The 24,065-nt window shown below is 37.5% G+C and overlaps 1 protein-coding gene across 2 annotated transcripts in view; it reads right to left on the reverse strand.

The window, feature by feature from the left end:
- The window catches only part of LOC134533165 (class E basic helix-loop-helix protein 41-like), a 192,195-nt gene that overhangs the window by 89,506 nt on the left and 78,624 nt on the right, over positions 1-24,065 (reverse strand). For both annotated transcript variants that reach the window (XM_063370528.1, XM_063370529.1), the window contains exon 2: positions 22,046-22,108. In XM_063370528.1, coding sequence (XP_063226598.1) covers positions 22,046-22,108 — 63 coding nt within the window. The remainder of the gene's footprint in view (positions 1-22,045; positions 22,109-24,065) is intronic.

Below are 24,065 nucleotides of genomic sequence, written 5' to 3' on the forward strand. Positions count from 1 at the left end.
CTCTTAAAACTTATCTTTTAAATTAAACATTGAATATTTCGTTATATCGTTCCAATGGGATTTTTTTTATTAGATTGTAGGCAGAACCACAAGTTAGAAGTTGTTTTTGGTTTCCCAAGGGAAAAAAAACGTGCATACGCACTGAATGTCATTTCAAACCCTCTTCGGCACAATTCTCAGGTCTTGCAGGGGAACGCAACGGTAGTAAAAAATAAGTAATCAATTAAATCGCAGGGTAAAAAAAAAAGAGGATGGCGTGAACTCCGATATTTTTTATAATGTTCTTTAAACCATTTGAATGCCAGCTTGCAGCTCATTCATTTAGTCTTGACGAGATTACTACGAAGCCACTGGATCTCAGCTCGCTTCCTGCGCTTGGGTGACGCCTTAGGTACATTTTCAAGTCTACGAATTAACGTAACTATTACGAACTACGCGTAATAAAAGTCCAGGAAGGTGCGTGAAAAAGATAGTTGGGCAAGCGTATTTATAATTGAACTTGAAATTCATGATGGACAGAAAAGGTCTCAAGAACTTTGATGTACGCGTACGAGCGCTCCATTACAATTGTAGTATTTTAGATAATGGGTTAGATTATTTTTTTATAATTTAGCTTGGTAATGGAATAGGCAGTTTATTATGTCACGTATTTGTATTAACGTGAAATTTGCTTAAGTTTATTGTGCTATTAAGATGCATGTATTTTAGTCGCAATATTTTTATGAATATTCGTTGGTGTATGCATATATATATATATATATATATATATATATAATGATTGTTATGAAGCATACGGACTTTAAAAAAGGTTTAGCATGTGCATGATAAGGCACGTTTAAGTATCTCGCAACAGCCAGGTCGGTTCACGATTGTAATTTAATTATATAAACTGCTTAAAGTTAGCTTAAAGTTTAACTGGTTTGTTTTCTTTTTATTACCACTACCCATTTGATGCTTTTCTATAATATTTGGATGATGATAACCTGTTGGATACAATTCTGTAATCTCACATTGCATGCTCAAGGGGGTGGGGACTCAGGCTTCGGGGAAGCGAGTGTAGACAGCTTTTTTCGGGCGGCTTTAATTGACCCTCTTGGTCGCGTGCGTGTGGGGAATTTTTGTCGGCCTTGACTGTGGAAGTAGGTCAAGGTAGTGCCAATTTAAGTCCGTACACTCCTAGGAGATACCGCACCGTCAGGCTTTTCCGGACTATCGGAAGTCCACCGAAATACTTCAAGGCGAAACCAGGATAGAAAACAATTTTTTTTTGTTATAATTAAGTTCAACGCTAGTATCTTCATCTTATGTCGTCGTGTTGGTTTGACAATACTACTCACCACAAGATGGGCATTTTACGATTCCTCCTAGCGAGATTATTTCAAGCTATTAAACAAACTTCTGACGTATAAGCTGCGATTGGTTTTGCTATCCAATTGCTACCCAGTTGACTTCAACTTTCAGATCAGACACAAGCTCCATAGACGCATGCCTCCGTGATCAGTGGCGGATCCAGGATTTTGGTTTGGGAGGGACTTGACCCAGCTGAGGCTAGGCTTTATCAAGGCAAACACTAAAACAATAGTGGACCCAGATGCTTTTGGAGGGGGCTTGAGCTCCTTAGCCCCCCTTCTGGATCCGCTAGTGGGGACATATGGATTACCCTTTCATTTACAGTTCCGTGAGAAAAGTTCCAATTCGGATGATCGAATTCTGATGGTGGGTATAGTCTTGGATAGAGTCATAGTAAACGTGGTCTGAGTAACTGGTGGAACTGGCCGAGCAGTGTCCGAGGTGTACCACGTGTGCCTGCTCGGCCAAGCACGGGCGCGCCGACGCTCGCAATCAGCAGCTACAGTCCGTCCTTCGAGCCTGACGCGACCATCACGTGGCTGCCACTCTGCCAACAAGGCCCCTCCCGTCGGCATCCCCCTTTTCTGCTTCGTCCCTCACATCTACATTTGTATTAAAATATACAAATGAAACACCACCTCAAAAATTCAAAACATAAAAAAAAAATATTGCTCCAGATTTGTTTTAAAAAAAATCCAGTTTTTGATCATGATTATTTTCCTCTTTTTTTTTTACATCAGTGAGAACCTTTGCTGTAGCAATATATATCTATAATTCAGAGATTTAAACCATTTATTTTGACCGCCCTCCCCCTATTTACACTCACAGAATAGTTGGCAAGTCCCTGCGTTGCACTGCACCTGACTGCAGGCTCCCTGGGTTTTCTGAGAGGTCCCAGAGCTTGTATAAGCGCCATGTGATACTCTTAAGGCTGGGGGTTCCTCTGAGTCAACCACAGGTCAGTCTAATTAGGTTAAGGGGGAGTGGGTGCCAACGATGCTGGGATGGGTGGCCTCAGCCTCTTATTGTAGCTCCTCCTCCAAACAACTCCGGATCGCAAATAAAATGGCGTATACATTTTTCTACGGCTCTCGGTAACGGCGCTGCTGGGAGGTGTCGTGTGCATTCAGATCCGGCACGTTTAAAACTAAATAAAAATGTATACAGTAAACAGTAACAAAAGTAACCACCTGAAATTAAAATTTTCAGTAAAAATCGAAAACTATTTTTAACCCTAAAATGTTTGGTTTATTTGGGCATACATATTTATCTGAAGTTACAATAGTGTGGCTTGTAACACAAATCTTTGTTTAATGTAATTTTAACTTTTACATGAATATTTAAATTTATTTAAATTACATTGGAATATTGTTTTACTGTATGTATTAAATGTAAAAAAAAAGTTTGTTGGCACCAACATAACCTGACAGTGGCTTATATATAAACATATCCTTTGATGTAACAAAGAAAGCGATATTATAGTGTAAAACATCCATACAACATGAACAATCAACACAAAACCGATAGAGCAAGCAGAAATAGAGATCCTGTGTCCGATTGGCTGCACAGTCTCACCAATTTAAGACGGACACAGTCTGTGATTAACAAACAGCCTCAATCAATCAGGGGACATACGCACTCCTCGTCAAGAGTGCATAAAGACAGGGATGCCAGACAGAGCCTCGGTAATAGTTAACTGGCAGCACCATGAAGATGGAGACTGAACTGTGTGCCGAAACGTTGGTCACAGGAGACATCCAGACGCATCTAAAGCCCAGAAGACTATACCGATAATCACGAAAGCTTTAGAACTACGAATTAACAGGTTATTCGGTTAACACTCGTAGGCATCGAGTCATACCTACACATACATCCATTATTAATATTATAAATGAGAAAGTGTGTTTGTTAGTTTGTGTTGGCTTGTCTTTCACGCAGCAACGGAGCATGATTTTTAGCATCGAAAAGGTTTATGGGCTGGAGAGGGCTACTTTTCATCCCGGAAATATGTACGGCTCCTGTGGGACAGCTCTAGAGCTTAATTCTGTGATAATAGTTGAAATCTCAGGCGTAGTTAGTGCGCCTGCAAACAATGGTATTCGGGGACCTTACACAGCGTTCCGGTAATGCAGATAGCCGATTCCTAGCTCTGTCAGGGGCAAGCGTTCTACCCCATTTTAATAGAATTTATTGAATGTGTATTCGTACTTATTGTTTTTTTTATGCGTTCGCGCATAGTTCATCCAATTGAGTTGAAACTTTGCACACTTGACCTTCGAAACACGAGGAAGGTAACTGTTTAAACGAGATTGCGAAAAACCACCCGCATCCCCAGTTACCACCCTCTTCTTAAAAGAGGTGGGTCACTTTCTACATGAAAATTTAAAAAAAAAACACGCCCATCCCCTTTTCTCACGCCTTTAACAGAATTTTCGTACTTTTTGATGAAATTTAGCACATACAGTGCTTAAATTAAGGGGAAAACTACTGTATTCAACTGATTTACATAAAAAGGGGAACGTCCGAAAACCAACCGCATCCCCCTTTCCCATACTTTATGGCAGAAATTTGGCTCTGTATGAAAATTTGCACACATAACATTCAAAATTACAAGAAAATTACTGTTAAACTTATATTTTAGGAAAACGTGTAAGGTGAGATTCTGGAAAACAATCAGATCCCTTAAAGCTTAATGTCGGTACATATAAATAAAATTAAGCACAATTACCCCTACATTAGAATTTTCGCAACTATTGATTAAATTTGCACACTTGTTCAAATTAAGAAGCGCCCGATTTAAAAAATAAAAAATCCTCTTTACCCAGTATTTAGCCTGTGCAACGCCGGGTACTTCAACTAGTAATTTAAAAAAAATTGAACTTCATTCCTGAAATCGTGTCCGAAAAGGCAGGTGTTCGTCTGAACTGCTTTGCGTAGCCCCTGCCTGTAGGCAACCGTAGGTATGCCCCTACTATAGGCAACCACAAACATTCCCCTGCCTATAGGCAACCACAGACATGCCACTGGACACTTGTAGGCAACTGGAAATATGGAATGGGCATGTTGGGACTTTCACAATTATATTAGACTCTGTAATCCTTGGTACAGACCTAACAAAGTAAAAAATTTCACTTTATTTAGTCATATTCGTGATGGATATTCAATCTCCCGGCAGGACTTTTTTTTTGTGGCAACTTGAGTTCATATACATAAGCCCTAGGAGGGTGAACTAAAATTTCTGTTTATAAACACGTATCAATGTGATCAGTGCCAGCTAAAACTGCTCTTTGAGAATTCGACCTTCGCGTGTACAGCGGTAGCCAGGTTTACAAGTCCGAGCGTAAACCATCCTCCGCTATCTATAGAACGTGTATAAATCTTCCTTAGAGTCCCGAGAGCCTACGATAGTGGTGTACATTACCAGTCAACCTACAACAATAATATTTTAGAAATGGTTTTCGGTGAAAGTTGAGATTCTGTTACTATTTCCATTGTATCCTTTAGTATCATGTAAATAAATTCTCATATTTTTATTTTAAAGTGCATTAATATGATGAATTCTCTTGGATCGCGGGTTCTAGCACCGTCGAAGTTCTGTCGAACACACAGGCATCGCCTTCAGAGAATCAGTTCCATGCCAATATTCAGCATGGCTGAGTCTTTCTAAGGTCCTAAAACATAGCTTAAAATTTTTGGGGGAGTCAATGGCTACTTCCCTCTTGATTGATATGATTATGGGCCGATCAGAGACGAGCTCTGGAGAACTGCACACTCTGTTGGCCAATCAATGGCATTTACTCTCCTGATTGGTTCAAAAGTTTGGCCTATCAAATGTGATCTCCACAACGTTGATTAGTTTAGCTTAGTTTTTCAAGCAATTTTTTTTTAATGCGCCACTACATTGTTCTCGTATGATTGTTAAGTATATGCACAAGTAACAAACGTTAGACAAAGAAAATATGCCCCACATAAAAAGGCCTTTATTGTTATAACCTGTCATTCTACCGTATACTTGACTCCAAGGCTAGTCCTCGTATTATACAAGGAAGGTAAACTGATGTGTCACTTGAGTTAGACGCTACCTTCTTATTTACCAATTCCTTAATCCCCATAGGACGTACACGACCAATTGCCGTTGTTCTTCTATTCTAACACACACGGTGACTTGGAAATGTACGGATGTTTGAAAGGCAGCATGGTGGTAAGGTGTACAGCCAATCTGCTAGTCCTATACTTAAAGAATATGGCAGATGTGCTAGCTACATGGAGACGGAGATATCGGTGCAGGGTACGAGAGTTGCATAGAGCCGGTCAGCTGGTGGATGACATGAACTCGGAATGACTAGAGACCCTACTAATTTCGCGTTTCATTTCACTCCAAGCTTCCCTCCAAACATGTGTGCATTTCTTCGTCGTGTGTGATTGGTGAGACGTTAATGCGATACACCTAGATATGTTATTTTTATGGGTAAGTATTTTTGGGGAAATTTGCCGGTAATTTACTGGGAAGTTTTCTGCTAATTCGAAACATTTTCCAACAAGCTAGACTTTCACAGAAAAACATGAATAAAATTTATTAATTTTTTCATACAACCAGAGCCAAATAAAACAAACGTTTTGTGTTTCTTTACTACCTAATAATTCACTTGGTTGGAGCCCTGTACCCTCTACAAACTGAGAAATAAAATTGTTGTTTAAACAGTGCCAACTAAATCTGGAGAAAATAATTAATTGTATAGGTAACGAATCTCAGCCTAGCTAAAATTATGTGCGCAAATGGTGGTAATGAAAGAAAAGGAAAATTTTCTGGAATAAATAGGTGGTTATATTTTTCAGCAAAATTTCCCTCCCAAAATTTCTTCTCACATCTCTAGACACACCTCAAGACACAGACTTTGAGCCAATTGTAAATATTTAACCCTTGAACTTACTAATTCCGCGAAGTTCAACTCAAGGAGGGAGATTGCATCTTAAATAAATGACAGCCAGTTACTATTATACCATTTCTCTAGTTCAATTCCTGCAATTTATCTCAAAGCAATGAGGCTCTCGTATCTGCTATCACAAAAAGGCATTATTTTAGAGTTATGTGCAAACCATACTTTTTTTAATGCCAAGAGTTTCTTAGCTACCATGTAGAAGATGAAAGGCTAGCAGTGGTATTCGCTGGTCTAGTTTAATGATGAGGTATCCTACCACTTCTAACTATAGGCTATCTTAAAGATAACCTAAACTTTATTTATTCACACTCGAGAGCTTGTGAGTTGTGACTTTTTCACTGATAGATAGCATTTTCTATTAGAAAAGCCTTTGCTAATTTGGTCGAAATGGAATCCGAAAGCTAAAGACTATATGTTTTCAACTGGATTATAATCGTGCATCCAACCGCAAACGTGACCTCAACGTAGAGCGGTTTCAAGTGAAGTCTGCTAGTTAAATATATCGGCGAAGTTATGGCAGGGGTAGTGTTTTTTTGCATAAATCTATTAGGACTATAGATGACTGTTCGAACACTGTTACAACGTGTGGTTTTTTGTGAGTGGGTGAATATTTTTCGCACGCATGTCTACAGTCGGCACACGAATCACAACCACTCAGTGAGGAACAGGAAGCGACATAGTGCCCCGCTTGCTGAGACAAACTGCAGAGCAGTCGCTGCACTAACTGAAACTACCTGACACATTCCGCACTCTTGTGCGGCACGAATACACGTGGCTCGAACAAACCAGATACTTCACGAACTGCACATCTGTACTTTATAGGAATTTCCCGGCAAAATAATGCAGAGGCTTCTCTAGTAGACAGCCACCGATTGCAAGGAATGGACTGTTGGCACCAACATACATCACTAAAAATCATTGCCCCTGGTTTTAATGCACAATTATGGGATCCGACATACAAAATCAGGGGAGCAGACAATATGTGCTTTCAGCAGCATGTGCGCTACAATTGAGCACATCTGGGATGCATTAGGAACTAAGCATTGCAGCTGGACCAACATCTCCCCACAACTCGCGCAGAGCTGGAAAACGTCCTTATGGCAGAGTGACAACTTATCCCCTAGCAACCCGCAGATGTGTAGCATTATTGGCCGTTCGGGAAAACCTTGCATGTAAGGTTTCCCGGAAGGACTGTTGCTGTAGTTTTGGTGTCTGTTTTGTGTGCTGTCCTCTGAAGCCAAATCCCGTCTCATGTCAACTGTAACGAGTCTCTGTAAGGGATCTGGTGTTGATCATCAAAATATTTTTGTCTGATCTAATAATTTTGACGAGTGTATTTATCTCGCATGTGCAGGATCGTGGAGTTCAACCTGATAGTGAAACATCCTTTAAATGTAGTAGGGTCGATCTCCAGGAATAAGCCACGGAGCTACGAAGATTGGAAATGTGTGTGCAAAAATTTGCCATGTTCATGACTGAAGTAAAAAATGTAACGAACCCCTGTAATCTTTTCAATCTAGATAGAAGAAAAAAACTTGTTGTTGTTGTTATAATGAAGTCTAATGCTGTGGATTCCTTGTTGATGTGTTGTTAAAATCTTTGTTTAGCTATGCTCAACTCATGACTACATTTATACAATTTTTCTAAGCTAGTTCGTTCCAAGCTATTAAACAAATTTGTAGTATCATCGACACACAACTATGCGGTTTGCTCTGCTAATCACTGAGGCTTTGACTTCACAGAGGACACACCGCTCCGTGGATAAGAGCAACAGGGGGAGCCTGGCTCGACGGGTCAAAGTCAGGCGATAAGCTAGAGGACGCGCGACGGAACTCGGACCTGTTTGTCGCTCAAGGCCACGAGCCAAACACGCTGTCGTCGTCGCGAACATTCTGGCCGCGATGTTGACCGCCGACAAACCGAATAATCGCTCGATCGCTCCGCGTGCTCGGGGAGCATAGAAGTAAACAGAGATTTCACTCCCACGTTAAACATCATGATTCCTTTTTTTTTTCCTTCTGAAAAAGGCCACTTAAGATTCTGACAATACCAACAACACAGCATAAAACCAAATAAAATTTAGTTTCGTCCCGAATGTTATCAGGATCTAGGTCACTTTCAGAATTTCTCGGGTTTAGGATTTAAGTCGATTTCAGGCTTTACACATTTTAATATATATCTTTATAAAATATCGTCTAATTTGTATTCCCGTGTCTTAATGTTCATGACAAAAAAAAATCAAGTATTTTTATAAGATCTTATTAGAGACTGAAGGTTGTGTTTGTTTCCTAAAATCGATATATGAACACAAATGCCCCTCTAATGCAATATACACAAATTGGCTTTATTTAAAATGGTAGCTATAAATACCGCAAATACGCAAATATGAATGTAGAATTATTGCCTTCAAATAATCAACTGTTACAATCACACGCACACATGGGCGCACAGATTTTAGTTTAAATATTATTATTTAAACATAAATTTTACTGAGGTCTCCCGATTCCTTTACATTTGAGGCGCTACACATTATTTAAAAGTTATTCATTCTATTTATTATTTTTAATACATCAGACAGGCATATACAAAACACAAAGTTCTTGTGAAGAGCGCAATTTAAAAAATTGTAATGCTGTTTCCTCAATACTAAATGCTGTACACATAAAAATAATCATATTAAGAAGTTAAAATTACAGTTTCTTCACGAATCACATTATGTATATATATATATAATTTAGCTCTGAATATGTATGAACGACATTCTGATATTGGTTACAGGCGAATCATTAGTCTACAATAAACGCATCGTAGGCCGTATCCAGTGAGGGCCCCCCGCGCCTGCCGTACGGCCAGTTGGGCCATTCTGATCTTCGACCTGCGATCCAATGATCTTCGCCCAAGAGTGATCCCTCGATCTTCCCGCTGAACGTTAAGCCAACGCATTCTGGGCACGGTCGCTGCCTCATCTCTGTTGATTTTTTAATTTCGACTGAAAATAAAGCATCGGTATTTAAATGCTGTTATGAATAGGTGTTGCTAACAAAAATATTTAATACAAAAGTAATTGAAACGAAATAAAGAATCATATTAAAGCATTAAACTAAAATAATTTGCATTACAAACAATAAAAATATAGGAATGTGGATGTAACGCTAGAAAAAGTATATATTTTTTTAACTTTTATTATTTGTGATCTTAAAGTTAGTTATCATTCTCTAATTTTTAAGCCTTATGACTAAACTACCCCCTCCCCCCGTAAATTCCGTACGAATTCCGGGCATTGCTTGCGCTGTGTCGATCGAAGATCATTTCCCATAAACCAATCCGAATGTCGGTTCAACTCAAAGTTCCCCGTGATCTTGGTTCAGCGCTCAAAACACAATGATGCAACAATAAATGTGGTAGAACCATTATCAAACCAGTTACTGAAACGAGATCACGTTTGAGGAGAGGCGTGAACCTCTGTAGGTTCAAGGTGGAGTCCATGTAGCAACCTGTTATTGCTTGCTTTATTTTTAACAGGTTGCTATCTGAGATAACACAGAATGTTTAGCATTGGGCCACACACAACATCTTTATTCCTTTATTTTTAAGTATTATAAAATCATATATTGCAGAATGAAAAAAAAAAAAAGAATGAACGAGACAATGAATTTTTTTCTGTTGCTAGGCAATAGGAAGATAATTTTTAGAGACCGAAATTCGCAATTCTGTAGTTCGAGGAAAAATTTACCAAGTACAAGAAATGATCATATTATAAATAATTACCTGGTTTTGGTACAAATTCATGAAATGAAATAAAAATCACAGTTAATTCCATTTAAAGCTTGTGTCACTGGTGTACTGGGTGTTGCCGATGTTATGGGATAAATAGTTCACGATGCTTTTAAGTCGGTAATGTATTGCCCTTGACGACATGTGATATTTGAATTTCAAGCGACGCCCGAACATGCGGAGAGAAAGAACATCACGATATTGTAAACATGACTGCACGTGACACAGTGCGGTATTGTGTAACGCGCGCATCCTACTTAATGTCTGTAACAGCACCCGTTCCGTTACTACACAACAACACACTCGCATTGAGAGGGCGGTACGGAAACCTCCAAGACGCCATCTTGGATGTAACAAGTTTTTAGTCACAGAAGTTTTGTTTCGCTACCAAAATTTTGGTTTCGTTATAAGGCATACTATATAATTTCATGGAATGCTGGAAGTTGACAAAGATTAACTGCAACAAATAACCTTCTATAAGTTACAGTATAATTACGAACTTTTCAACAAAAATTGCACTTTAAATAAACGAAGAGTTCTTCGTAGTTTGAAATAACTGAATATTCGTTGAAACTATGACAAATACAACTGGGAAGTTCTGTGTTTTGTCGTGAACAGAGTAAACTTGTGCGTGGAAAGTAGAAAAATATTTACAATACATTTAACGAGTTTTAAAGGTATTTTTCGTTTTTTTTTTAATTTCCTCCTTTTCACGTTATTTACACGATCATATTAAGATTTCAGAAAATTTAACACTCACATAAGCAAGCTTGTGCGAGAGTACTATTAAAATGTTTATGCTATGTGCTGTATTTTAACTAAGAAAAATAAAGAAAAATATTACAAAAAAAATTGGTTGTCTGTAAAGTCGGTTTACGGACGATAGTTTAACGTGACAACGTCATAACACAACATTGATGAAATGATTTATCCAGAAGAAAAGGAAATATCATATTCGGCCTGAGACTGAGCCGTAATAGGTTTTTGCAACCAAACCATTTAGGCATTAAAAATAATATATTCTTTGAGGAATAATTTTTTTTTTAATTTTTAAATCTTTTGCATGATAAAATTTACCTCTGCATACTTTTATGAATACAATTGAATCATTTTTATTGAATTATCACTATTTTGTATGGATACAAAGGAGTGAAATTAAATGTGCAATTGAATTAATAAATTTACTTTTATTTGCATTCATTAATTCAAATATATTTATTACTTTTGAAATGTTGTGTGCGCCATATTTATTTTTACAAGTACAAAAAAAAATTTCGTAGCTGCCGGGTTTTCAACCGACAACCTTTAGTTAGTTAGGTACGCTAACCACACGCCCACGAGGCCATACTAAGGTAGTGTAGTTTCAAATGTTATATATATATATATTTTTTTATAAAAACTTTGTTCACGTTAGGGGTATAATATTAACACGATTTTATAACAAATACGCATCCCAAATACACCAAACTTATTTATAATGTGTTACAATATTTTTTTTAAAACATTGTGCAATAGATCCCGGGTGTAATTTTAATTATTATGTGTAACTGTAAAACACCATTGTTCGTTCAAAACGTATTTGAATTTTCAACATTACTTTTAAATAACCGTACCGATTGTGCTGAAAATCGGTGGACGATCGTTAAATTACATAATATTAATAATTCAAACAACGAAAATATGATTGAAAAGTGAAATCGATGGTTGTTCCAATCGAGTGGAAGAGAGATGCCGCGCATGCGTACAATGAGCATGAATAGAGATGCCGCGCATGCGTACAATGAGCAAACACGTCACATCCGTAGTGGGACATCCGTAGTGGGACACTTTTTCGTGCGTGCAGCCGGCGTTCATCGATTTATTAGACGTTGTCACGTCAAAAATAATTGCGAAAATACAAAAAAATCTAAAACTTAACTATTTTAAATGCCTATTTTAAGAGAACAAATTAGTTTTTAGGTGAGAAAATATTACATTGATTTAACAATATACTAAATTTAAAATCACGATTAAAATAAAAATACAAATACACATGCTACCGGAGAGAATAAACCCCTAATTATAAATGTAAGACACATATCAGTTAAATTATGAGCTAAAGATAGATATATTTTTTATTCGAAAATTACGTTTAGTTTTTATTTTTTCCAAGAAGAATAGCTACATTTTTTGGAAGAAAGATGATTCATACTCAAGACGATATTGTGAGTTTATTTTGGAAGAAAGTATAGTCAGTACACATAAATTTACGAAGATATGCGCAAATTTACTAGAATCCCAATTCTAACAAACGTTCCACGTAAATTAATGGGAAAAAAATTAACAAGTGCATGTTCCCTCAGTGAAACTACTGGCTGTTCAAAGAATGTATTCAACTAGGCCTATCAGGGTAACATCAACAGTTATGTTTTAGCAGTCCCAGTAAATATAGGATATTGATGTGTACCTACTCCATGACTTAACGAAGGAGAGTTTTTATAAATGAACGATAAAAATTGTTACGTCCCAAAATTGGTCGAATCTAAGTTGCATCATTCGGCTTACACCTCAACCTTTGAATATATATACTGTATAGAAGTCGCCAGCCCAGGTTAAAAATTCTAATACGGTTTTGAGGTAGTTGGTTAATTCACCGCCGCAATCGCCACCATCTCTAGGGCATCGACTTGTGGTGGTCCCTAGCGGACAAGTGTCGAACTCTTCAAACACCCCTTCCCCCTCCCGTTGAACGACGTTGAGCTGCAGTGAATGATGGGTGAGGGGTGCGGGGAATGACAGCAGGCGACAGTGCTGCGCTCTAACGTATAAATAACAACTAAGACGATACAGGGCGTTACGGCAGCGCACTGCAGCGGTGAAGTTCCCAAGCTGCTCATTATACGCTTATGAAAAACGTAGAGTAAATCCTATCCACTCGCGACTTCTATACAGTATATATATTCAAAGCCTCAACCACGCATAAAGCAACGGAACGAAAACTCGCGCGATGGTGCGATGGTGCGGATCTCCGGCGAGAGAGCGAGTCAATACAAACTGGACGCGTGTCGCGCAAAACTGTTTGCACAATTGGTAGAAAGAAAAAAAAAGTAACAGTAGGTCGTGTGCACAATATTTCACCGCCATGTTTACGAACCTGCTGATTCTCAAAAGCGCATATGACGGACGTGTGCATGGGAGACAGGTCGTGCGCATAGAAGGGAAATGAATATATTTTATTTCTGTTACGGGCGCATGGTGCAACAGCCAATGTGGGTAGAGTGGGATGAAATTTTTGCGGCACTATAGAGTAAACTACTGTTTATAATTATCAATAATATTGTGGCAAGAAATTTTCCCGATATTACAATGTTTACAATGTTCAGGCGTATGTTATTTCTGCTTTAAAAAAGTATTGCTTCATTATCTTTGAAACTCATTCATACATTATTGCGAAAAAAAATCATTATCATATCTAAACTAATATTGAAGTGATTTCAAGAAAATAAACCACAGTTTTTCTTACTATTAGATGGTCTTGTATAAAACTCTAAAGTCTCTGTACTACGCACTGTGTTGATTTTTTGTTGTTGTTACTTTTTTTATGCATATTTCTAAAATTTTCAACTTGATTCTTTACTTGCATTTATTGTTTTCTAAAAATATTTTAGAAATACCTACATTTACTAAGTGTAATATCATGGGTGTAACAAATCGCTTTAAGTGATGATAGTTACGAAGACTTATGCATCTTCTTACACCCATGTTAATTACACTTAGTACATATCTGTTCAGAATATGTTTGTGGCAGTAATGATGAAAAAACGAACAAAAAATGTAAGCGATTCTTTCAGTACTCGCCAGTCATGTGTACAAATCTAACCTCGGTAACGAGCACATTCACGTGTTATCATGCTGCAAATACACTTACAATACGGAACTCGCGACACGAAATTTAAGGGGATTGGTGCACCAGCATCGTATTATAAAAAACAATATATTTGTGAATGATTCAGCTGCTAGAGAAGATTTGAACCATTCTGGTGTAAAATTTATTTTTTTATTTTTTTATTTTAATTAGATTATTGCTGATTTTCGGGAATATTTTAAATTCAAGCTTTATTAAAAAACTATAAAGAATTCAGTGGTAAAACTTTCGCAGATAAATTTTCAGACACGGGAGATATGACTGTGAGCATTATTTTATCTGTAATCATTATTAATTTAACGTATTTACAATTTAAATTTTAATAAATGAGCTGCTACGAAATTGCGTGATATTCATTTGCGAATTTAATAACATTCGCGTTTTCATTTGTAATTCAAACGCCTACATATCTGTCGGCTGAATGATTGACTTTATTTTAGTCTTTAGCTTATTGCAGTCGGACCTAAAGTAAAAACGTAGCTGTAGATGTTTGAGCCGCGTGCAAGCTCGGATACGAGAAATTATGGAGCGCGCTGGACAGTAGTGACACCTTGCGACAGTTTCCCGAACTTGTTGCAGCCCGTTCCCACCCTGCCACAGCTGTCTGCTGTTTACGAAGGGGAGACGGGATTTCGCGTGAAACTGATATGAAGTCAACGTATTCATTTTCAGTAGATAAGAGAACGTGTTTGGTCTAGCTCGGCGTATAATTGAATGGTTATTCTCTGTTATTATTGAGCACAGTGATTTAGCTAGATGTTTTTTGTTGTAATCGTGAGATTTATTCAGGAATAAAATGCCGAAGAAGCAGAGTACACAAAAGAACAAAACTATCGAAAGCCATTAGAGCGCTTAGAAAAAAGAATAAAGAAAGATAAGATATTATTTTATTATAGCTTTTTTTGCCATACATTTATTTTTCAGAGTTGCGTATGTACAACGCGATGGACGCGATGCGACAACAAAAAGATGTGTAAAATTGTAAACATGTTTTTTTTTTCCAGCAATACGTGAACCATTCATAAACTATACTCAACATGTATACGTATAATTACGTTTGAATTTTTTTTATGAGAGGCATCAATGTTAACAAGTTTTTTAAGCCACAATAGACTTTTTTCAGAAAAATAAGTGTAGCAGAAAACACTCAACATAGTCTCACACAAAATCAGTTTACATGAATGCAGTTTTAAGAAGTAAGCTACGTAAATAATAGTTAAACATTATTTAATATCTGCTGGTAACGTTTCCAAAGTATCAGCTTCGCCTTCATTCACGAACAATATTCGTGAGCTTATTTATTTATTTTGCTGGCGTTTCGTTGGTGACTGTTAGGACTGCAAAATTAGTAAACATTTTTCACCCTATCCTGAGTTAAATCTAAGTGTGCGCGGTTAGATGAGGACCTAGATGTGTCTCATGCTTACGCCTTTACACTCTACTCATGCGGGTATTAACCATGCGCGTAAGGGCGCGTTGCCAATGACCTGTACGATAGTCTCAACAATCCTCTACGGACTCGAAAAATGTCACTTGCTCATTGGCTACTTGACTTGTGACAACTGTTTGTTGTAATGCCTGTGATTCATCGTTGATTTTGTTGAGAAGTTTTCAGTGATTCAGATCCTCCCATTTAACTGTAGCCGAATTGAAGAAGCAGTACAAATGTTACATGCTTGAATTCATAGCGAATGGAAACCACAAATATTTACTGATGTAGTGGTTAGTAAAAAAAAATATTATTCGTATCGCGTCCATCGCTTCGCGCCATGTTGGCTCCTATATTATATGGATTTACAAAATATAACGATTCATTTACGACACTTAAGATAAGGTGTGTAGGATTTTAAGAATTCACTTGAATTAATATTTAAGAACATATTTCAGGATAACTTGTGAAGACGCTCGTACAGACGGCACCGGTTGTGATGACTCATTGTTACCAGAGCAGGTATATACGAAGTGGCATGTGAAACCTCAACACAACTCGAAAATCACTAAGTGTTACATTGAAATGTGTCCGCTACAAATGTTCAGGAATTATAATTTTGAAATCGAGTAGAAATATTCCTGCAATTAGCATTAGGTATATTTTAATAGACATTGAAAGCGAATCATTAAGTAGCTTCAAAATCCAAATACCAGAATACAGATAGTCTGTAACAAAACAGACCTCACCGACTAGATATGGTCCAGATTGTTAATACTAACACATTTGAAAAAACTGACCAGTTACTGAATATGTTTAAAATTTTTAAACCTGTTTAGATGATTGGTGATGTAATAATGTCTCTTGGAAACTACATAAGATTTTAACTGCTTTTATTTCTCCATAAATTCGCAAATCACCATGGCGGCCATTTTACGATCACGATTTAGTTCTTAAATTTTAAATTAGTTTATTTGTTGAGAGCCTGGTACAATGTGTCTGACCACTAAAGCGATCCGAGCCGCATAGTGTATACTACTGCGAGGTTGCTGAAGTAGGCTCGGGACGGGACGAATTTCGCTGTGAAGAAACAAAGGTTTTTAATACATGTAAAATTATCCCAAAGCCGAAAATTTGTACAGTAGTAGAATGAATATTTCTTAGTAACACGTCAAACGTTTACCGATGAAACCTTGTGATCACACCAATAATGAGCAGTTGAGTCCTTAATGATAATTTCTACAATGATCCACAAAAATGTTTCGTAAACTTAATAACTTTAATACTTTTTTAAGTCGGTTCTCATTATGACACCAATGTAATTTAAAAGAATGCCCTACATGGTAATTGTGATAAACACCTCAAAGTTTAAACGTCATATTATTAAATTGGTAATTTTAATCATAAAAGGTAAGAAAAAAATATATTTGTATAGAAATTTGACTACATGTTACATAAATTAAATATGTTGAGCGTAGCGTCAAAATCACTTCATAAATATTGTCTGTGTGTGTGTGTTTTTTTTAAAGGTTTAAATGTGTATATTTTGAGTGTCTGGTACAATAGTCTGACCACTGATGTATTTCAAGCTGCGTAGTGTGTGTGCAGCAGTGTTAAAGTCGCTCGTGCTGGGACGTTTTTTGCTCCAGAAAACTAAGGTTTTTAATGTATGGTAATTCCAGACTGAATTTTACTCTGAAAGAATAAAAGTTTCCTAACTACAAGTGATTTTTGCTGCAAACGTAGATAAAAATCTTCCAGGATGCGATTTGCTTAGGTAAAAGTGTTAGTATGATAAATTCTTTAATTTCTAAATTATTAATAAATAACAACAATAGAACTTCCCAGAAAGTTGTGATAAACTGACGATATTGCGCGAGTAGCAGACCCGTACGTGACTACAGAGAAAGGCTATTTTCCTTGACCGTTAGGATTTCTGGGACAAACACCCTCTCACAGCTAGGGTCATAAAATACGGTCAAACTCTTGCAAAAACATCCACCACCGCTCTTTGCCACTAGCAATTCAACGAAGTAAGCTAGGCGCAGCACTCCAATGAATTAACTTAGAAAAAAAATTACTAAATATGTAATTCTATCAATACATTTTACAACACAACTTATGTATTATTTATTTTCTGGAAAAAAATAATATTATCATCCGAATTATGTTATAAAAGTGACAAAACTCAATAAGTACATTTACGGTGTATGGTTTTCTTCAATTGTTATGTAGTAAACTAATTTTATACAATGAAATATATATATTATAATATAGGCTACATTAAAATTTTGCATAGTTCTGATCGAAAATAATATAGTGTACTAGCTGCCCGACCCGGCTTCGCACGGTTGTATTTATGGGGGGGGGAAATGAGACCAAATCGAATAGCACCGATGGTTTCCCGACTCTCAAGCACGCAACGTTGTCATGGAGACGAAGTACCCACTGTTTCCCGGGCTTAAACACCAATCAACATTGATAATCAGTTTATTATTAATTATAAATTATTAAGACTATTAATCGAAATAAACACTACCCTATCTCTCAAGTTGGAAACAATTACACATAAATGCCAATTTTCATCGAAATCGGTTGACTTGGTAAAGAGTTCACTGGACCTTTTTAGAAATCAGATGTAGTTAGTAATTGTCTTCTTAATTTGAATAATTTATATCACTTTCAAATCCCGACCGACTTTGTTCTACCAGTGTATAGTTATTTACCTGTATATATCTAAAAATTGGTGGTCTGTATTTAATGAGTGATGAGGACTACACTAACAATGAAATAGTCGTTGCCATGGAGACGAATGAAGCATCAACAATGCTACAGCCGTTGCCGTGGTGATTTTCTGCCAACTCATACATACATCACATTAGAAAACTCTAAAATTATCAGATTAAGACCATTAATCGAAATAAAAACTATCCTATCTCTCAAGTTGGAAAAAATTACACATAAATGCCAATTTTCATCGAAATCTGTTAAGTGGTTTAGGAGTCCATTGAGGACAAACATTGTGACACGAGATTTATATATCGTCTGTCATTTGTAAGAAGGGGCTAACTACAAAACATAAACTTTTCAGGAGAGCAGAAAAACAAAATGAGCACACTGTAATGCATCACTGTATTTTAATTATTTATGGTTAGCCCCTGTCATATCTTAAAAACTATTAGAGATACAGTTATCCCCTTCTTACAGACCATGAAGGATGAAAGAAAACATGTATTTCTGCAGTTAACTCATTTTCAACAAAAATGTAAGATGGCCCCTTCTTACAAATGACAGACGATATATTAAGATTAGAAATAAAAAATAATTATATTTTTTGGTATTAAAATCATTTTGAATAATAAAATTTTTGTAACAAAATACGAACACACATATATATAAAACCAGAGGTCCTCTAGAATTTTGATTTACAAGTTCCAAGCAGAAATTGTTTATTATTAATTTTATTGTATCAAAAATCATTCATATAAGAAAAAAGAATATGTATATCTCAATAGATGTAACATGAATACACCATATCATATGCATTAAATATATTTTAAGTAATCCGTAAATAAGACTAAGTTTATTGAGTGTCGCAGTACGCAGCGTGTTTCAAAGCCCGCCGGCCGTGAAAGATCAGTACGGCCGCAGTACACTGCAACGCTCGGGCAGCTTTAATGAGGCAAATAATTATGCTAGACTCTTTATAAATATACTATCTTAAAGCTAAAAGTATAATTAAAAAACATTAGACATTTTTTCGCATTGGGCTCTTCAAATCGGTGTAAATCGTATTTTTATCTGGGTGGCAAAGATAAAAAAATATATGTCGTGAATTAATCGCTTTATATCATATCTTAAATATTAAAAATTTATTTATTTTCTAACATTAATGGGTGTATTACAGTTTCTAGATTATTTTGGTAAGTTTACGGACAGTCAAAATTAAAAACTGTATAAATGGGTAGCATTTTAATGGACTGATGCAAGTTGCTGTCACCTAGGACTTAAATGCAAATTTTCGGTGATAACGTACAAAGTCTACAGCGGTAAACTTTCTGTATGTTATTAAGCATAGTCAACTCTACCACAGTACAAAAATTCAGCTTTGGACAAATTTTCCACAGGTTTGTGCATTTTTAAGTCTTGGTTTCCTGGAGTAACACGAAAGTCTACGCGGGGTAGGGCGGCTACCTGATCCGAGAATGAAGGATAGGGCGAGATGGGAAGCGAAGATAATAGCTGGTTATCGCGGTTCGCTTTCCGTCCGTGTTGGAGAGAGAGAGAGAGAGAGAGAGAGAGAGAGAAAGGCGATATTGTGGAAGACCTTCGAAAGATTCCCGCTAGATGGCAGGCCTCAGAGCTGCGACCTTCGACAACCTCCACCCACAGAAGCTCTCTCGCCACTAACTCGCCAAATCTAACCCGCTAGCTTATATACGTGCTGGCTGGCCTTACAGTAGTAATAAACAAGCATTTATGAAACACTTAAGCTCATTTCCAACAAATTCTGGCGAATGACTGTTTTTTGTCCTGCACCAATCCCCTTAACGTAGAAATCTTTAAAATATTACCAAGCGTGGTAAATATATACGCAAATTATGTTTTCAAATACATTTCTTGACGCGAATCACACGTAGTTTCCGCACCCGCCGCTAGAATTCGTTGCTGGAGCAGCTACGTCGACCATTGAATCATTTGATAAGCAGACCGAAATTTTAAAATATATAATGAAACTGCCCCGATAAAAGCGAAAAATACTTTAAAAAATACCATACCCCGGCTTTAGAGCTGATTTTCGAGAAGGGATCTTATCAAGATACGTCCATCTTGTTAAAATTAATTAAACAGTTACTACTATAAAGTTTCCCTTTGGCTTTATGAACTTTGGTTCACAACGTCCGCCACAGATGGCAGCACCGTGGGCACACATTTCCTTTCCATTCACGAAATTACTCCTATCAAATGCCGTGTAACGAAAGCTAAGATGTTAACACATCAATAAAGAAGTCACTATGTAAATAATAAACATACATGCGTTTCAACACTGCTCAATATGTTCTTAATGCACAAATTAAAATAACATTGTGAAACGATACCATACGCTTTACCACGGTGGCCATTATTCACTGACTCACGGCACATATTCAAGTTAATTTCGGAAGTTCTGGCGGCCTCTCAGTTGTTATGCCACTGTTGACAACATAATGTTATCTTGGCTCTGGCTCTTGAATTGTGAAATTATACTTAAGTCGAATTCCACAGATCACATTTAATTATTGTCTCCTCTGGTGCAACATTTCTTAAAGCGATACCGAAAAAGGTTTTTATAAAACTATTCCTAAACTCGAACTTGAAGTCACAAGTGAATGCACAGATAACTTTTGCATGACTACTTGACTTTTCCCTCATTATATGCCACAAAATTTAAATAGTGTATTGAATTTATAGCCATCCACGTATGAAGTCATATAATTTTTATATATTGTTACGAACGCAGACAGGACCGCGATGCGCGCCAGGTTCGAATCCGGCTGGCGGCCCCGCAAGTCCACTGACGTCACGTGTCATCCATTGATGTAAGGCCTGGAAATTCCGGGCTTACTGAGGCCGCCGCGAGGAGTGACGTGAATAAGCGTTGATGTTCTGGATGTTTCGGACGACGAGTCAGCCCGGGATGACGCTACACGTCACAGCCACTCTCGTCCCTTCGAGAAGGACGCCACGGGTATATAAGCGACGACGCCGGCCTCCGCGACAGTTCCGAGAGTTCGGAGAGTTCCGCGGGTGAAGGGAAGTGCGACATCGGCGAAGAGGGTGAGAGACCCCCTCGAGAGTGGGGCGAAGCGGAGCGACGGGACCGTGAGAGTGCGACTGAGTGGCGCGAGGCTGTGTGTGAGGACAGGCGCGAAGGTATGGGGCGAACCACTGTCGAGCCTAGCTCCAGCGAGGAGTGCGAACTGTGGAACTAGACAGCCATTTAGTGACTTGCGAATAAACATTTTTAAGTGCAAGTGATTGGTGATCAGACATTATTAAGTACAATTATTTATTAGTAATGTAAATAGTAGTAATTAATATAACTGTAATAAAGCTTAATTGGGCTATCATTACGAACCCAGTTCCCCCACAGTATACTCGTGACAATATTCAATATTTACTGTCTAGATGAACAGTCTTTCACAGGTTATACATGATCAGGTTTATATGTTCTAGCAAGAGAGTATCAAGGGGAGGGGGGTGTAAGATGGCAAGGGCCAACCCCTTCTTAAGCGTAGAAAAAAAAATAGAAAAAAAAACAAGGTGCCAGGAGCTGTGGTTAAATAATTTGTAACTAATCCTTGCAAATTTTGTTTAAAAAACCTTTTCTTTTCTAAATTATGTTCTTAGTTGTTTGTTATTGTATGGCACCATGGATCCTCCTTCCCCATGGCAGTGGTTGAGTTACAAAGAATCTTCACTTTCCATTCTTTTAAGTTTTTAGCTGCTATGTCCATGGTCTCCTCTGCTGATTATAATATTTTTTTTATATCTTATCCGTATCTTCAGTGATTATGGGACATAGTATATAAATTACAGTAGACAGTTGCAGGCTGTTGCACATCTAACTTTGCAACTTACAGACTGATATTAGTATTGCAAACTCACCCGTCGCAGTATCGGAAGATGCTCTGCTCCTCTTTACATGATCGACTGTTGCAGTCGTTCGACCTGCAACACAAGCGAGCGATCGTGTGAAACTCTGGTAGGTAATCATACATATGGCCCAGAAACATAAATGACCAACCGGCCGCCAATTTGTTAGAAACACGCGCATCCTTGCGTGTGCATACGTCATCCACACAAATGTGTTTATCACCTGATTTGAATTACTTTTCCAACTTTTGAAGATAAAAACAAGGAAAACTGAGAATTAAAATCTAGAATCAAATGCTTATTATTTTAATTTTTTAGAACATGAAGCACTGCGTACTTCTCACGTAGAAATATATTTATATTATCCAGCAGGTGCGCTGTGAATTACTTTGAAACGATAAAAAAAAAGTTATGGAATTTCTCTGGAATAGTTTCTTACCTCTCACACATTTCCAGTATTCCCCTCCACCACCTTTTCCACACCCAAACCATCATTCAAATGCCAAGGGCAATCACGGGGCGCCAAATGTACACGACCTATGCGGGATTGAAGGTCTTTCTAGTTCACACCGTCACGCACATGAATATGCTCAGGGATTTAAGAGGATTCAAACCAAAGACCCAGTGACGATACGAGTCATTTAGAAATTTAGATATAGATTACGTTCCTTGCCTCGCCACAGAAGAGTATGTCACGATTGAAGCAAACTTGAAGAATTATTTCTATCTTTCGTGGCCACTCTTTATGGATAGTTCTATGGATGTTCAATAGTCAGCTGGTCGTTTTATGAGGGTAGTTTCCTAAATTTGCGTCTGTAATTTCCTATTTTCCCCCGTGTCGACGCCTCGACGTCTTGAAGACTTCGTCTTTCCCGGCGTCGAATAGCGTTAGCGCCAGTTAACAAATGTTTGAACAAGCGTGGTGATTCATTTTAAACGCAACGGTTTCTAGTGTCATTATACCTACTGTTTAAAGGTATCCCAGACTGTGGAATAATTTTTTTTTTGCTAACGAATGTTCTTGTTGGCTTTATTTATCGACAATACTCGTAAAATCACTCCAAGAAAAAAAAAGTTGTTCAAGATAAATTAATATATTAATTGAACATTCACATTACAACTATAAGTAAATATACAGTATAAATATATAGTATATAGTAAATTCATTTTTTATTTATAACAAAAAAAATTTGAACTTGGCAGTCAATTAGAAAAAAAACACGCATCGTAAGAAAATGGAATTTAACGCAGAAATAGGGCTTCTATGACACATATATAAACCGAAAAAATGCAAGTTTTTGCATAATTGTGCGACGTACAGTACCTAACACCACACTTCACTTGGCGCCTAGTACCGCCTGCTGGACCGCACATAGAAGCTCGGGGAGCGAGCAGTCAGTCCTTGGAGAGTCCGTGACTCACGCCGCCAGATCTCGTGACAGCCACCGGGCCCACTCCCCGCCCCCGCTCCTCCTTCCTTCCCGGCTAGACCGACACAAGTGTTGTCCCTGCGACAAGCCGTGAGCAGCGACATACAAGTCGCAGAGCCGAGTCACCGCTACTTCGTCGCTTACAGCGACATCGCAACCCCGAAGGTTCGCCGATGCACATCAAAACAGAACCTTGTTTGTAATGCATGTGGGTGTGAGAGATATCAGAAACTAATTTAATAATTACGTGTATTCGTGCATGGCACTGGAAGTGTTAGGATTTTTAATTTTTTTTACGTAAAAATCTTGTTTTATTATCTCATAATAAATTTCATAAACAATTTGAAAATTATATATGCTCAGAGAGAAATTTAACTAGCTCACATTTTATCACCATGTTTCATTACGCATTCACTACATATTTCAGAAATTTTTAAAAATAAATTATGTATCCCAGATTCTAAAAAAAAGTCAGCTTATTAATATAATAATGTTGAACGCACAGAAATTGGCCAGTGCCCTACTTGGGTGCAATAATATAGACCAGTGGTTTCCAAACTGTGGGTCGCGACCCACTAGTGGGTCGCGGAAGGGGTACAGGT

The sequence above is a fragment of the Bacillus rossius genome, chromosome 6, assembly GCF_032445375.1.
Source record: "Bacillus rossius redtenbacheri isolate Brsri chromosome 6, Brsri_v3, whole genome shotgun sequence".
In the NCBI taxonomy this organism is placed as follows: domain Eukaryota; kingdom Metazoa; phylum Arthropoda; class Insecta; order Phasmatodea; family Bacillidae; genus Bacillus; species Bacillus rossius.